This window comes from Nanorana parkeri, unplaced genomic scaffold (assembly GCF_000935625.1).
Source record: "Nanorana parkeri isolate BGI_ZX_2015 unplaced genomic scaffold, ASM93562v1 scaffold840, whole genome shotgun sequence".
Lineage (NCBI taxonomy): Eukaryota > Metazoa > Chordata > Amphibia > Anura > Dicroglossidae > Nanorana > Nanorana parkeri.
This window is the reverse complement of record NW_017307108.1, coordinates 180,619-198,303: the sequence shown is the minus strand read 5'-3', so window position 1 is coordinate 198,303 and position 17,685 is coordinate 180,619. Positions and strand designations below refer to the sequence as shown.

The window sequence follows — 17,685 nt, the reverse complement described above, 5'->3', positions numbered from 1 at the left end:
GTTATCCACCCCCTGACTCTTTTGTTCTCTGGTCCTTGTATGTTTTATAATCTTTGATTACTACCTACATTGCTGGGACACAACACCCTTTTTTTTTTTTTTTGAGACGCACTTTACTACTGAAAGTACATGGCATTGACCCCACGTCTTAACATTTGGATGCCTTGGATGCTGCTCCATACTGAATGGGATCAGCCTGAAGACTAATGTGTATATCTATGCCAATGTCTCTTATTAGATCGTGTTTGCCAGCCCTTCTGCTGTATTGATCTCTTTCTGGTCTCCTTAATTTCTATTTTCGGTTTATTGTATTATTGTACCAAAACACTTAATAAAATCTTATTATTTAAAAAAAAAGTAAAAAGGATTTTTTACCCTATTTTAAATGCTAAATAAATCACTTACAATGGATGCTGCTGCTTGATATTTACAAGTTTTAGTTTCCCGCAGAATCAGTTGGTCCCCTGAGCAATAGCCCTGATATTTTGTTTCAGAGTGGCTCCTTTCCCTTGCAGGGTCCTATGGAGCCACCCTTGTGTGCGGCTCCACAAACACACAGGGACAGCAAGGCAAGATACTACCCTGCTCCTCCCACTTCCCCCCCTCCTCCTTTCTTCCTTCCTCCTCCCTTCTCTAAGCTAGTAGACGGACAACTGCTGGAGATTGTGCTGTCCCTTGTGATCTTGTACTCAACAGGAAGTTCAGGGAAGCTGAGCTCAGAGTCAGCTTTGGAGTTAGTTGTTCAGAAACAGGATAAATGTGCTTGGGCAAAAATGTAATGAAATACTTTGCTGGGCAATGTATATTTGTTTGTTCTGGATTCAATATTGCAAATGTTTAACAGGGTTATTGGCAAAAGGGTGAAGAGCTTGGAGAAGGCAAGAGAAGTGAACAATCTAGGACAACATAGCTGAACTGGAAAGTGACCTGAATTGGAGAATTTTTCCAGATCAGCTATTTTGGTCTAGATTTTTCACTTCTCATGTCTTCTCCAAACTCTTCACCCTGTAATAATTGAATACTACTTTATCCCCTTCCTGACTAATATCGGGATTATTCAGTCAGGAACTTTCAGTTGGTTTAAGACCGGTGATGGAATTACCCCGTCATGCATAGAAATGAGCGCTGGCCCGTGGAGGGACAAGCTCTAATGGAGTTAATGCTGTTGCTGGGTCCCTCTGTGTCCGAGGCAGACCCTCAACAGCAAATTAGGGGGCCCCAGCACTGTGATTACTGCACTAGTCAATCTTAGTGATCGCTGTTACAGCCACTGATCCCGCTTGCAGATCATCACACTGTTTTGTGGAGCCGTGCAAGTCGGATCAGTGTGCTACAAAGTGATACAAAGCATCTCTGGGGAGAATACAGTGTCTCCTCAGAATACTGTAAATAAAAAAAAAACAAAAAAAAGTGAAAAAAAATGTAAAATGTTTTATTATTAATTACTTTCTGTTAGCTACACTAATTGTACACATTATTATTGCCAAAACTGTGAAAAATGTGTGTGTGTTCCATTTTTTGTGTGCTTTTTTTTTTATTTTTCATAAAAAATAAGAATTTATACATGCATGTGTCACATCAAATTAAAGCCCATTTTGTCCTTTAAAAAACACGATATATAATACGTGTAGGTAATGAATGAGAAGATGGAAAATATGGTTAAACAAACGCATAGCAAAAATACCAAAATTGCTGTGGTCCCCAGCAGCTAAAACATTTTCTGAAGCTGTCTCACTAAGGGGTTAAACTGGCCACATGTAGCTTGACTTTCTCTCCTAACGCAACTGATCTCAACACAACTAGTCAATGAAAAGCTGGCCATACACTTGGCATTTTTCAAAAAAAAAAACCACAAGTTTCCCCCATGATCACTTAACAGTGGGGATGACAGAATCTTCCCTGCCAGCTATTGTATTCTGACAGCTTGGAGCTGTCAGAATGGCCAAACAGTGACTGTTGCTGACAATGTTTGACCTGGCTACTTTAACAAAAGTATTTTTTAAAAATCGACTTTTTTCAAATGAAGTGGTGCCATCAGGGCCACCCACAGCTTGAATTTTGGGTGAGTAAGCAGGACGAAATTCAAGCAGTGTATGGCCAAGTTAACAGAGTCTACCGAACTGGCAGCGAGGACTCATAAGAAGTAAAAGTGCTCTTCAGCGGTCAAATTTTTCCAGAAAACCCAAAAGTCTCTAAAAAAAGATTATGGATAACTTTCTTTCTGCATCAAAGAAACTGGAAAAGGTCCGTTAACTATGTATACGCTCAGTTAGGAAAAGCTGACATCAAATAAAAGTGTAACTGCAGTTGAACATATGCATATATTTAAAACTATTGAGTGTGTAGTACTTGTTGATCATGTGTATCGAGTGTGTAGTACCTGTTGATAATGTGTATTGAGTGTGTAGTACCTGTTGATTATGTGTATCGAGTGTGTAGAACCTGCTGATCATGTGTATTGAGTGTGTAGTACCTGCTATTGAGTGTGTAGTACCTGTCGATCATGTGTATTGAGTAAGTAGTACCTGTCGATCATGTGTGTTGAATGTGTAGTACCTGTTGATCGTGTGTATTGAGTGTGTAGTACCTGCTGATCATGTGCATTAAGTGTGTAGTACCTGCGGATCATATGTATTGAGTGTGTAGTATTTGTTGATCATGTGTATTGAGTGTGTAGATACAAGCTATTTCTCTTCTGCAATAAAAATTGCCTACATGTCTGCAATCCTCTCTAAAATTGACATTGAGCTGTAATCCCACAGCTCAGTTTTCAACACATCCAGGTATGATCATCATTTGCTTGAACATTAACCCCTTCATGACTGAGCTTGTTTTTGGTTTCTGTTCGTAAATGACTGACACACTTTTGACATTTTTGCTGTGATTCTTCCACGTCAGTAATATACTTTCTTACAAAGTGCACCCACACATATTATATATTGTTTTTTAGAGGACAGATAGGGCTATATATTTATATCACATATGTGTGTCTAACGCCTCACTTAGCACAAATACAAATTAAAAAAAGAGGAAAAAACGTAAAAAAAAACTTTTTTTCCCAGTTTTGATTTGTAGTATTTTTTTTTAACAAAACCAGCACAGCTAAAAAAAAATGCAATACATACATTCATTTATTTGTCCCTTATTTTTAATTTTTTTACACTTTTCACTATTTTTTTAAATTTATTTACACTTTTCACTTTTTTTATACTGACAAATTTTATTTATTTAATTATATCAGGCAGTCATTGTGAATTAATCTCACTATTACTGCTTGATAAATTAATACATTTTTTTTTATTATCAGGCTGCTTCAAACTTCAGAACAGCCGATAATAAGTTAGTGACACTGATCCTGCAGCAGTTCAGGATTCAGCTGTCAGTGAATGTTTCAGAAAACTTAAACATTCTACTTTCAAGAATAGATACATTATGTGTCTAATACATAACATTTTGTATCTATTCTTGAAAGTCAAAAGATAAAAAAAAAAAAGCCAGTATAGCTTGAGAGAGATATCTCTCGATCTATACGAGCTGTCAGAATGCCGGCAAAAGCCGACATGTGTGTCTGCTTTGCTGTGACTCTCAGACACCCGATATTAAGGTATCGGGTGTCTGAAAAAGGTTAACCCTTTCAGTAATGGATCTCTAGATAGTTAGACATCTATTACTGAAAGGTAACCGCTGATTCTCAGCGGTTAGCAGCCTTCTAGTGCAGCAAATAACTCGTCACGTACAGTGTACGTGACGAGTCATTTGGTCCCTTTGTGGCTGGACGTACAGTGTACGTCTCCCGTCACGAAGGGGTTAAATGGGTGCAGTGGATTGTAAGCAACGTGCATACATGTGCATGTGTCCATAGTGCCACCTTTTATTATGCCCCCTGCACTGTTATGAACATTGTAATTTTCCAAATGTGGCCAGGGCTGGACAAATCCCAGCAGGCAGGTAGTTAAGGCACATAAATGGAAGAAATGCCTACCGACATAAAATGGCCTGGAGGTTCCTTCACTGGGCTGGCTCGAGTAATTATTTATCTGCCCCTGGATTTAGCTACAGGCATGTACAGCATAATCTCCTAAAAGTCAGGCTACTTGCTTTAATGATTGAGTCTAGCAGCCTAATCACTAGATCTAGCAGCATTTACTAGACTTGTCCCCTCTTAAAGGGAGGTTATTAAAAACAGCAAGTGCATTCATTTTAAAAATGGCACAAAGAATCATAAAGCATTCCTGCTGCATCTTACTCAATTAAAGAATTACCCAGATTAGGAGAATACTAACATTACCCATTTAACTACAAGCCCTGCAGTGTGTGCAGCTGTAAACAACAGTCTGCAAGCTCCTTTACCTTTCGGAGTTATGGGGATCTGTATATCTGAAATAGTACCAAGCTGAATCCACAAAGGTGTCCATTGTGTCTGTCTCTCTCACAGCATTTCCAGAACACCTAGAACACATAAAAATGAGAATTTCAAAGTCTCTGCGGTGGCTAAAGCACACACATAAAACGAGATAGAGAGTAAAGACCCAACAACTACACTAAAGATCATTTTAAAACATCAAATTGGGGAACCTTCAGCGTTGAGGAAAATCCTTTCAATGCTTTATTTATCGTATTTCCATGTATGTCTGCAGGGTAGAATAAGCGGATCTAATTAAAGGACTGCTTTACAAGTGGTTGTACTAATGCCCACTGCTGTGTTGTTTTATGTGGGTACAAAAGGTTTTATCACAACATCCCGATACCCATGTCTTACAGTATAACAAAACAAATGAGAAAGGGTGTCAGCTGGTAATGGCTCAGTTACACTATTTGTTCCATTAGCTATAAAAGAGGAATGCTGCAAGCCATGTTTTATTGGTACCAGTAATCACACATCTCTTCCTTTGAAAGCAGATTAAATCTCACCCTGAGCAGACTGCAAGAGTGCCGCAAAAATAAGTCTTACAAGAGAACCCCAATTTCTATCTATTTTTACTGGTCATCCTCTTAAAGTTAGTGAAAATGGCAGATTCTAAGTAATCTGACTTTTTATTCCTTAAAAGAGTTGTAAACAACTCCTCCTCTTATAACCTCAGCATTGTAATAGGAATACATACTAGAGTTGTGTTTGATATTGCAATCAAAGCTTACTTGAAAAATCCATTTTATGTAGCGAGTACTGCCTTCTGTCTACCCATCACTTTCATCAACTTCCTGGATTCTCAGGATGTTTTGCATCTCTTTCCCTACTATTTGATGTGATGCAATATCAATTTCTCAAAACTGTAGCCCATCATGCATTGCTTCTAGCAAGCAATGATAATGTTACTTTGCTCAGATGTTGAATTGTAGTTCAGAAGGCAGGCTCTGTGAGGTGTAACACCATGAAGTGCATATTCACAGGGCTGAGTGAACCGTGTCAGTGCATTGAGGAAGTACATCCTATGGGCATCTTCAATAAGTAAGTTCACTCTTAGAATTGTCTTCATTCTAGAAAGATTTTCCATCCTGCTCCTTTTATTTTTCTAGTAACTATGGTGGAAACTAATTGATGATTTAACCCCATTAATTCTTAGAAAATTAAACATTCAATAATTAATCTTTTTGAACTGAATATTACTGGGGTATAGTCAGTTTTATTACCATCCCTCATGTAATATACATTGCTGCAGTACCTAACGTGCCAGAACATTTTGATACACTTTTATATAAGGCCTGATAAGAGCTATGAATGATGCATTGGGCTGGACAGGTGCATGGTGAAACTGGAATTAATCTCAGTGGGGGGAATTTATCAAAACTGGAGCAGACAAAAACTGGAGCAGTTGCCCAGGGCAACCAATCAGCTTCTCTCTTCAGTTTGTTCAGTTAAAATTTGAAAATGAGACAGAGAAGATGATTGGTTGGTTGCCATGCACAGCTGCTCCAGATTTTGTCTGCTCCAGTTTTGATAAATTCCACTCAATGTGTTTCTCAGACAGTTTGGTCTGCTTCTCCAGGAGAGAACAGCAGTATCTACTGAAAGTGTGTTCAAGAAATGATTATAGACTTGAGACTGCTAAGACACTCACATGGGCTGACACAAGGGCAACCAAGGACACAGCTAGCTGGTCATTCTCCCATACAGGGCCATTAAAAGAGATATAAAGGCAAACCTTTTTTTTTGGCTTTTACTTTTGGGTCACAGGACACTTACTAATGTACATCTGTGTACATCTGTGATCCAAAGCCAGCATATAGCCGGGTCATTATTATTATTATACAGGATTTATATAGCGCCAACAATTTGCACAGCGCTTTACAAAATGGAGGAGACAGTACAGTTACAATGCAATTTTAGTACAATAGGGTTAGGGGACCCTGCTCGTCAGAGCTTACAATCTAGTAGGTAATGCCCACTATATGTTGACAGCGCAGAGCCGTGCTGCATCCAGGAAGGATCCCAGCAAATTTGCAGGTATCCTGATTGACAGCTGATTCTGCCTCTCTAGTGCCAGAGCCAGCTGTGCCCACCCCCTCCCCTGTCTGTCCCTCCAATGGGTGCTGAGGGAGTGGGAATCAGTGCAGGGAGTGATGACTTGACAGTCACCGCTCTATGCAGGGAGAAGCCACGAGCGGAGCGATCAACAGTTACATGATATCCGATTAACCGATTAATCGAACTTAATAATCGGCTAACTAATCGATTTTGAAAATAATCGTTAGCTGCAGCTCTAGATCACTCAGTAATCAAAAGCAAATGAAAACAAAAAGACACACTTAGTATTAGTGCTGTAATACAGGTGCTGTAATGCTGTGTGCACTGTGGCTGCCTGACATTGGCACTATTGTAATCTATGAGCAATACAGTGCAGTACTGGGAGTGATCACAGACGATCGTTCCCAGGATAATACAGCACTTTTGACAGATCATTCAGACACTCGTTCCCAGGATAATACAGCACTTTTCGGACACCTTTTCGACCTTCCTGTGCTGCAGAGCGCTCTCTCCCTCTCCTAGAGGGTTGCAGATCAGCAAAACAGTGAGTGCAGTGGATATTTTTTTTTCTTTATTGCCGGTTAATTGAGATTTCCGGTTAGTTGAATACCGGATAGAGTTTTCTGTAATTTCCTTTTTAAGTGTCTGATTTGATGTATTTTGAATAAAAATTACATTTATGGTTTTTTTCTGTCTGGAACCTTTACAGTCTGAACAATTGCTTAGATGATATTATAAGGCATGATGAGAATAAGGTGAGAGATAAGCTACATCTCAGCAGGAATTCTGAAAATGATGACCGGTAACTCTACTGTGAATTTGGAATATGCCGAGTCCTTTTACCTTGGACACTTGCAGTTTATCCAGTCTGTTACAGTTGATAAAGGAGAAGAGCCCTTCCCTGTGAAGGAAGACACTTTGGGTAGGAGCACAGGTAAGTCTTCATACGGTACAGGGACAGTGCCACAGGATTTGCAGTGGATGATGGGGATGGGAGTTCCCCAGTAACGTTGCCTTGATATGAGCCAGTCTCTTAGCTTGTTACTGGTAAGATGTCCGCCAACTCCCTCATCCTGGGCTTGTTGGGTTATAGCGCAAACTGCTTCATCTCTGCAAAGTCCTGTGAACTGCAAAAAATCAACAGCGTCATTATATTTTAGACTTGATAAAACAAGGAAAATGTCCGAGTCATAAGGTTCTTAATCATAATAAATTTTAAAAAATCATATCATGCTGACCAACACTTTTTTGTCTCAGGGAGTTATCACAGGTCTTATATGGATGTATCAGTTTATTGCCATCCCCAATCTCTTCAGCTATCTCCTTATCTGCCCACCTTTAGGTGATCCCTGAAAACTCCTCTATTCAAAGGAAGCCATCCTGCTTCTACCTAATGCTTAACTTTTACCTTCTCTATCGACTCATCCCCACTGTAGTGTTACTCACATCTCCATTTTAGATTGTATGTTCTCACCAGCAGGACCCTTCTAAACATCTTAGAGATTGTATTGTAACTGTACTGTCTCCCCGTATTTTGTAAAGCACTGCACAAACTGTAGGCACTATATAAATCCTGTATAATAATACTAGTTTAAATCCTTCTCAGCTCTATAATACTATATAACAATAATGCCCCCTAAACAGAAATCCCAGTGAACATCTAAATACAGAGTTCAACTACATACTTGTATATGAGCTGTTCTAGCAGCCAAAGCCTTGCAATTCACACAAACCTCTTACACTACAAACTCTGGAAGATGACTTGAATATATCCTGTATTAATTTTTTCGGGTTTCAATGTCACCTACTTGCTTACTGAGCAATAAAGCAGCAGTGTGATGAGCCTGATTTAGGGCTTATTTACAGCATAATGCAATGTGCAGCAATGTACACGTTTTTTGCATTAAGGGGTGTTGTGGTAGACAGCCTATTCAACATTAATGGGCTGTCAATCCAAGAAAGTATAGCTGCATGATTGTATTCAGTGCAGACAATGCAACACACAGAGCATATGCATGTGTGCATTGCAGTGTGCTAATAAATGTGTGTTGGTGTGTAGTTAAAGGAGAACTATGAGGTGAGTGCTTTTCACTCACCTCATAGTTCTAGCCGACCTGTGACAATGAGACTGTCACAGGTCGGCTCAGTAGATCGGGAGGTGAGTGAACACATACCGGCGTTCGCTCACCTCTCGATCCTGTCACGGCTCTCTGCCGTGGCAGGGGAGGGGCTTGATTCCCCCCTCCCCGCTCCGATCCGCCAGCGCTGACTGGCGGAACGGACGGGGGAGGGTACAGCTGGCTCTGCCTCTAGATAGGCAGAGCCAGCTGTCAGTCACGCAGCTGGGCGGATCCCGGCACAATTGTCGGGATCCGCTTCAGCTGCGGCGTCTCAGTATACTGCGAGCTACAGCTCGCGGTATACTGAGCCTAGGGTGACGGGAGGACGCTAGTTTGTGTCCCCCCGTTACCCTAAGGAGAACTATGGGGAAAAGACTTAACCCCATAGTTCTCCTTTAACTTTCAATTGCAATGCACTAAACATTACTCGTGCACACCACATTAAAATGTATGTCATGACCCATGTTAAGGGGTACATGAGCCCTAACTGTTCCACAATTAGTCAGAGAGGTGACATGGGAAGCTGTGAAGCTGAATCAAGAAACAAATGTGTCACCCACCTGGCTATGCAGTGTGTTAGTTCCTGGAGTTCCCTGTTAGACCTCGTTCAAACAGGTGGCAGCCTTCACAGCCCTCTCAAAAGCAGGTGGTGGAGCATTGGAGCCCGGTGTTAAAGACGCAATACTACCACCTCTTGAATGCAGTGTTATTTTTTTAATCCAATGGGGATTTTCTATTGCTTTGCTGCGTAATCGCATACCCATGAGGTTGTGGTGCAGTCCCATTCATTGCAATGATTGTGTTTGACAAGCAGCACTGCCTGCCAAAAGCAACATGCTGTATATTTTTTGCTGTGACACAAAGCATTGCAGCCATATACAGCACTGGGCAGCCGCAGAGCTGGCATTGCAGCAGGCGACCAAGAGGCTGTATTACCACAGATCAACTGCTTTGCTTTACCGCCCCCTTGATTCTCATTTGAACGAGGCCTAAGGTATGTGGCCACAAACTAGAGGGTTGCATTCTGTTTTCACAGTGCTAAGCAAAAACATTTTTGAATAGTAAAGTATACAAAACAAGAACATAGGTGATACTTCTCGTTGTTGGCTTTGGCTTTTTAAGCAAACTGTCCTTCTGTAAGGGAGTTTAAATACTGGAAAATGGTAGATGAGGTTGACAAGCATCTAGAACTATTTCTATCGACTGTGATATGTACCGATCAGTCTACATTTCAGACATTACCAACAATCAAGACCAAAGGGTTATGGCTGAAAGTACATGACAGCAAAAAGCACACATAAGGACTTGGCACCACTGCTGTGAGAATCTTGATATGCTGAGACAAAGAGGTAAGGTGACAAAAGCACAGTAACCACCAAAGTCTAGTAGCATCTGGGTTTTATAGCAAAAAAAAAACAAAAACAGCTGTCAAAATGACTTTGTGTTTGTCAAAACAATCTCTATTAAGGTGCATGCGAACCCTAACAATGAACTTCCCTTTCATCTTTAAATATACCTTCGAAAGTGCAAAAAAATAACTGTTGATCCTGTCAGAAATCTTCCAAGCTGATAACTTCCTGGGCTCTCTGCCTGTGCTGCACTCCTATCAGTCAGCATTGTTCACATTTCTCCATGTGGTCTACAGTCCTATGTTATGGAGAAGGGGCAAGGGGCAGAAGTTTTGTAGTCCTAACAAACTTCTTATGCTGGGGTGACACAGCTTCTCCTCCACAGATACAGTATGGTAAGTGAGCATGGTAACCCCAAGGCAAGAAGTGTGTAATATGCAAAATTTACCAGGTGAAAATAAAGGGAAAAAAGCCTGAAAAAAAACTAATGCAGCCACCAAATCTAAGGACTGGTAAGCTACAATATATAGTTTGTTTTTGGGTTTTTTTGCATTTAGATACACTTTAAAGTATTACAATTTTAAATGCATTCTGAATAAATTAGGATTTTCAGTTTTTACAATAGGTATAAAAGTTGCTTTTCATTAAAGAAGAACTCTGGAAATGTAAAAAACATACCCCTGCTGTGGGGCTACCCCCTGCACTGGAAGGGTTAACGGCTCTTTTGTCTAGGGGGCTAAAATAAAGCAGATATATTCACCTGATCCTCAGTCCCACCAGGCTTCTAGTCCCCACAGCCTCTTCTCCCTTGGGCTCCGTTAGTCTAAGGATCACTTAAATCATCACATATAATGCAGGTCCATTGACTTGCATTGGATGTGAGGACATCGAGGGACATTCTGCAGCCGGAGCAGAGGGTGACAGAGGTCAGCGCTGGCTGCCACGGAGCCAGAATCAGGTGAGTAAATCTGCTTCATTTAAGCCCCCTAGACAAAACGAGCACTCAACCTGTTTAGTGTGGGGATAGCCCCACTGCAAGGGTAAGTCGTTTACATTCCTGGAGATCTTCCTTAAAAGTTCATTTTAACCAGCGGGCATCTGCAAACTGTAGATTTTTACCAGGCATGGATCTCTGTGCCGAGAGAATGTTAATATGTGTTCCACATTTGACAGCTAGCAGTGCACATTGTGCATGCTGCTAGCTGTCAGATCAGGCTACCACTGGGAGCTGCAGCACACACTAATGACAGGGAACCAATCAGTATGGTTTCCAATCATGTGATCACATAAGATTTAATAGCAATTTAACCTCTTCAGGATACAGCTGTCATTAAATCACTTTCTGTGCATTACCCCTTCCTCCCACCTCATACTCATCTTCTAAAGAAAAGATCAGCACCATTTTTATTGTAGCATAGGAACTGGTTTAGGAATTGGTTTAGACCAACTTTGCGTTCCCACACAGATATAACAAGGCTAAATTAGATAAAATGATGAAATAATGACAAAATAAGCCTCCCATACTGCATACTGTCAGAAAATGATGTTCCCAAAGTACCACACTTACCCTTGCTGAGTTGATTATTCTCTCAGTGCCATCACTAAGTGTTTCAGTAACCCTTGTATAAGGCAAACCCAAATTGTCTGCCAAGACGCCATCTTCCAAGTTTGTGCTCGGAATACCTATCAATAGTAAACGCGGAGTTACTGAAGCATACTACATTCAATTACCCACAGAACAAAAAAAAACATCTGTGAGATATCTCCTATTACAGTGCTTGTCATAATGATTTCTTGATCCTATTCTGACAAGCAGTTACACAGTGCAGGTTAATGTACTACGTGCACAATTAGGGCAACAGCATTGCTTTGCATCTTTATTCATTTTATAACTAAAGAGATTGCTTTATTTAAATACATGAATTCAGTCTTAGGCTTTAGCTAAAAACATTGTGAAATCAAAAGTATTGCGCACGAATCCCTGGTAAACAATCCCATCAACATTCACCTTAAATACACAGAAATTCTATCGCCTGGGCAGCTGTTATGAGCTACAGTAAACTAATGCTGTTTCCACTGCTGTAAAATAAACTCTGCAATAGCACTAACTGCAATAACGTAAAGTTACCTATAATAACCATTCATCAGCATATGGCAGTGAGAACAATAAAGATGTGTGCTGATTGGTTGTTAGGGGTTACTTCATTTTGAGCATTGCTCTTTGCCGTGTAAAACAAGGGCCTTACAAGTTTTGTATTTTCATGTACCCCTGAGAGGCCCATGTATTTTTTCAGTTATACTGCTCTGCAAAGTACATAGACCAATCAAGAGTCCCTGCCCCCAAAGGAGCTAAGAATCTAAAAAAGCCACTGGATAGTGCTAATAAAACCAGCGTTCAGCAAGCAATACTGCCGCCTCCTGAATGCAGTTTTTATTATTATTACACAGGATTTATATTGCGCCAACAGTTTGCACAGCACTTTACAATATAAGTAAGACATTACAATCACATTACAAATCAAGACAAGATGGTAAGGAGGGCCCTGCCCATGAGGGCTTACAATCAAAAAAGGGAGGGGGAATTGATACATGAGGAGGGAGCTGTGTGGGGATGAATTGTTTGAGAACGTGATGGTTGAGCGGTAAGGTTGAGGTGGGATAGGCTTCCCTGAAGAGATGAGTCTTTAGGGAATGCCTAAAGGCACTCAAGGTGGGCGACAGACGGACAGGTTGGGTTAAAGAGTTCCAGAGGATTAGAGACTCTAGAGACGTCCTGGAGGCGAGCATGGGAGAAGTTGACAAGGGAGCTGGAAAGCAGGAGGTCTTGGGATGACCACCTTTTTTAACCCCAATGAGGATTTCCTATAGCAACAATGTGCCACAGCCACAATGAAAATTGCACTTGCAATGAAATGACTTGATCAGGGCATATCATCAAGATAACTCCTCTATAGGAACGCCAGGTCAAGCCATCAAATGCTGAAACTCTCTCCCAGAGAAGCAAGCAATAAGATGAACAAGGGACAAGCTTGAATGAATTCACTAAGGTGGACACTTGGAGAACTATAGGAAAAACTACATGCAAAAACATCCCATATTATTACCAAAAGAGGGACTGAAGTTGTATCCTTGGTGAAAATAAGTACCTCAGATCTAAAGAAGTGTGAGCTAGCAAGCTATGTGTGTCTCCACAAACACACAGGCAGAACAAGGCAAGCCATTCCCCTGTCCCTCTTCTAGCTAGTAAATGGACAGCTGCGGAAGACTGCTTTGTCCCTTGTGATCTTGTACTGGACAGGAAGTTCAGGGAAGTGGAGCGGAGAGTTGGAGCTGTTTGGAAACAATCTCTGTAAGTGCTTTGGAAATAATTTAAAGAAATATTTTGCCAGACATTGCATATTTGTTTAATCTGGATTCATTGTTGAAAAAAGTTTGACAATTTAATACATTTATTCAGCGTTAACTTACCAATTTTAGTGTCTAGGTAACCCTCAAATTCACTTTGCTTAGAGATGACAATAGGAAGCTCTTGCTTAGTAAATACATTTATTGCTGATACACGAGTAAGGCAATCTGCGTTCACAACACAAAGAAAAGAAATACACATAAATAGAATGATTTCTCATATGCAAATGCAATATGTTTACACGGTGTATACTAGCAATAGTATTCCTTATTTATGCATTTTCCATTAGCTATTTACAGTTTAACCCCTGAGCAACGAGTGAAGTACATAGTATGTCATTGGTAGCGGGCTCGTTTAAACTGACTCTGTTTACAATTGTAAAGCTGGCTGTCGGCTGCCATCAAATCGCTTCTATGGGCCAGTAAAGAGCCCGCCCTCCCACCCACCAGACACCCCCACCATGTTTCCCAGGCTCTGCTGCCCCTCCTGCGGGCCCAGGACCAGCATCTCGGGTGTCGGCGGAAAGCTGGGGAGGAGAACAGCGAACGTCCATTCACCAATCTCCTCCCCGCTCGATGGGACCGGGAGTTACGTGAATTGTATCACTTCCAGTCCCTGAGCTGTCATTGCTGGGCTCCTGAAGCCGAGTAATAAGCGATTGAAGTGTGATCTGCACTTCAATAGCTTATTTAAAGTGGAAAGGTGATACTAGGGATCTTTTGGACCCCCAGTATAACCTTAAAGAGGACCTGTCACCACCAATATGCTATCTCATGGAGGGCTTGTAAGCCCCCCTATGTGATAGCAATTAAAGTTTTAAAAAAACAGTTTAAACAAATATTAAGTAAAATAAATGTAAAAATGTTTTTTTTTAAGTCCTCCCGCGAGCACATGCGTATTCACATAAACATATGTAGTGTGCGCCTACGTATGAAAACAACGATCGCTCTACACATGTTGGGTATTGCCGCGCATGCCAGAGAGAGAGCAATAATTCTAGGGCCAATACCTATATCTAAATTGATGACCTGTAGGGGCTTTTAATGCGTTGTCTATGGACTTTTTGGGGTACTAAATTTTGTTTCACATACACACACAATTTTTAACGTGGGCATGTTGGGTGTCTACTCGTTGTAACCTCATCTTTTATATTTTACAAAAAAGTGTGTATTATTATTGTGCTCCGGGCACTGAAATTAACTTAAGCGCACTTTTCACTAAATGTTTGGATTTGATAAAGAGCTGCGCTAATATCGTGCAACATAAAAATATGCAGCTTCCTCCATTTTATTCTACAGGGTCTTGGCTTTCAGAAAATATATAATGTTTGGGGATTTTAAGTAACTTTCAGAGCTAAAATGTGGATTTTATTACACATGCGCATAAAAAAGGCCTTGGCTGTGAAATGGTCCTCAAGGGGTTAAAGGAATAGGGATATTATACTCAACTGGAACTGTTAGTCCAAAAGTAAATCTCCACTGTCCACTGCACAAAATGTTACTACAGGCAACCCAGATTTATTTTTTTCTATTTTCATGTCACATATGGGGGTATAACAATGCAGAATAAGCAGGAACTCTTGAACATCCCATTTTAACTGCATGTAGGCACCAATACATCCATTTTGCCACTGGGCAGATCAGAGGCATTATGACAAAGCCCAGGAGGGCACCAACATGTGCTACATTGCATCAAGAAAAATTAAAGAAATGTTATTAATCTTCAGAGGGACAGAAACGAGGTGTCCCTTGACCTCTAACTGAGCATACAACATTTTCACAATAATTCCTCAAAGCATGGGTCAAGACCCACCGTCACCTTTGATCACTGAAGATGACAATTCTCATTTTCTCACCTTTGCCTGATATTAAAGCCTCCTGCAGGGCTTCTCTCACACTGCTAGCCCCGTGCAGCAACCTGTGACTCGGTAATATTGCAATGTGTGATGCCCCATAAATAGCTTCTGGGTTTAAAGCATAGGCGGAAATAATTTCTCCAGTTTCCACATTGTCCACCTGCAAAAGAGAGGGAGGCAGGTAAAGTTTTCATACTGTAGACAGTAGAGGGTGGCTGGACATGCAGAGACAATCTGACAGTCACTGGGCCGTTGTTGGCTGCTGGGTCTCTAAATGACCATCTTGGGGTATAGCCTTATTCAGATGGCTCACACTCTGGCTCAGGCTTATAAGTGGAAAAGAACAGCGAATTAACAGTTTTATAACTAATGTTGTTGGGTGCCTAGGGACCAGACCATATGCCTATAGGCACTTTGTGCCCCTGAGTCCCCTTTTTAACCGAACTAGTCAATGAAAATGTGGAAAGGAAAAGTCAAGGTAATGTAAATAGCAGCCAATCAGATTGCAACTGTCCTATTTCTAAACTAGGTTTCAAACTGGTCTGAGGTTAAGGGGTCATACTGGGGGTTAGGTTAAGTGATGGAGTATGGAATTCAGTGTCAGGGATTTTAAAGGCTTGTTCACACCATGTCTGGACCATGTCCAGACTGGGTTTGTTGCCGGACCAAAAAAGCATCCCAATTGGATTTCTGGGCTGTGTTCACACCAGCGCAGTCCATTCCGTTCCATTCTCGTCCCATTTTCTCTGGCCTGGAATGCATTGAAATGCATCAGACATGCATGCAGACACACTGGAATGCACTGGACTGCACCTGAACACCTATTTTTAAGCACAAAAAATGCACCGAACATATCAAAAACGCATTGCACTGCATTGGCAGATCTGCTCCAGACATGGTGTGAACATAGCCTAATATCATAAACCTTTAATGGTACAAGAAAAGCCATTAAAATTCATATCTGGTAGAGAAGATCTACTGTCTGCATACAGTGCAGTTTTAGTTATTGTATAAATGCAAGCTGAGAAGATTGCAGTAAATTAGCACACAAGAAGAGACTGACATCTCTCAGGCAGTGTCATTGTCTCAATACTTGTATTCTAGAGATGCAGGTAATAGGGAACAGAAGCAGAAGTAATGCTTGCTATTAGGAATTGCCCACCGCTAGCTGTTTCATCCAAGGACAGCACTAGAGTAGGCTTCCCTGTATGCTAAGGACAACAACAATCTTGCTGCCAACACATCTGATCTTCTGTAGGCTGCACTCCACAGCCATATCCTCCTTATTGCTTCCTGTTATGATGGGAATATCCACAGCCAAGTCTGAAATGTCAAGAGCTGCAGCAAAAGTCTTCATAAGGGTGGTGGGATATTTTCATAGTTCAAGCTTTTTCAATAAATCAAAATACACAGAGCTATGACATTGCGAAAAGCAGTTATTCATTGTAATCTATGGGATTACATTATTTGTTATACAGACATTTTACATCTGATTTGTTGATTGATTACTCCACGGTGAACATCAGTACATATTGTTATACAGTTTTATATAGTTACATAGTATTTGAGGTTTAATAAAGACATGAGTCCATCAAGTCCAACCTATTGTGTGTATGCATTTATGTTTGAGTTGGTGTGTGAGTGTGTATTGGTCCATGTATGATTTTGCTTAGGCGTACCTGTACCCCTGAATGTTATGGTCTCCGAGGAACTCGTCCAGGAGTTTTCTGAATGATTCCACACTCTTAGCTGAAATTACTTCCTGCGGCAGCGAGTTCCAGACCTTAACCGCTCTAACTGTGAAGAACCCCTTTCGCCCTGTGTGTTGAAAAAATTTTTCCACCAATTTTTGGTTGTGCTCTCTGGTCTTTGTTACGGAGCTAACCATAAACAGTTTGTTAATAATAATGTTGCTGTCGCCCTTGAATAGTTTATACAGGAAAATCATGTCCCCCCTTAATCTTCTAACCTCCAAAGAGAACATATTTAATTTTAACAACCTTGTTTCATAGCTCAGGTCCTCGAACCCCTTAACCCCTTCGTGACTGACGACCTACAGTGTACGTCGCTAGCATTGGGGCTGTTTAAACAGACTCCCGGTGACTTTTGCCGCCGGGACTCTGTTTAAACTTGTAGAGCCGACTGTCGGCTTTACAACAGAAGCGATCCTGGCGACTTCCCTGTCGCCAGATCGCTTCTGCGTCCCGAAGAAGGGCCCCCCCCCTGCCGGACACCCCCGCCGTGCTTCCCGGGCTCCGTTGCCCCTCCTACGGGCCCGGGACCGGCGATCTTGGTGTCCGCGGGGAGCTGGGGAGGAGTTCGACGAACTTCCGTTCATCGATCCCCTCCCCGTTCTATGGGACCGGGAGCGATGCAGATTGCATCACTTCCGGTCCCTGGGCTGTCAGTTCTGGGCTCCTGCAGCCCAGCTATAAGCTATTGAAGTGCGATCTGCACTTCAATAGCTTATTTCCAGTGTAAAGGTGACACTG

The 17,685-nt window shown here is 41.3% G+C and overlaps 1 protein-coding gene across 1 annotated transcript in view; it reads right to left on the bottom strand.

Annotated features, from left to right (window-relative positions):
• Positions 1–17,685, bottom strand: part of LARS2 (leucyl-tRNA synthetase 2, mitochondrial) — a 146,180-nt gene that overhangs the window by 46,994 nt on the left and 81,501 nt on the right. The window contains exons 10-14 of the mRNA XM_018565390.1: positions 15,194–15,353; positions 13,401–13,505; positions 11,500–11,615; positions 7,307–7,590; positions 4,351–4,449 (exon numbers count right to left, since the gene is read on the bottom strand). Of these exons, the coding sequence (XP_018420892.1) occupies positions 4,351–4,449; positions 7,307–7,590; positions 11,500–11,615; positions 13,401–13,505; positions 15,194–15,353 (764 nt within the window). The remainder of the gene's footprint in view (positions 1–4,350; positions 4,450–7,306; positions 7,591–11,499; positions 11,616–13,400; positions 13,506–15,193; positions 15,354–17,685) is intronic.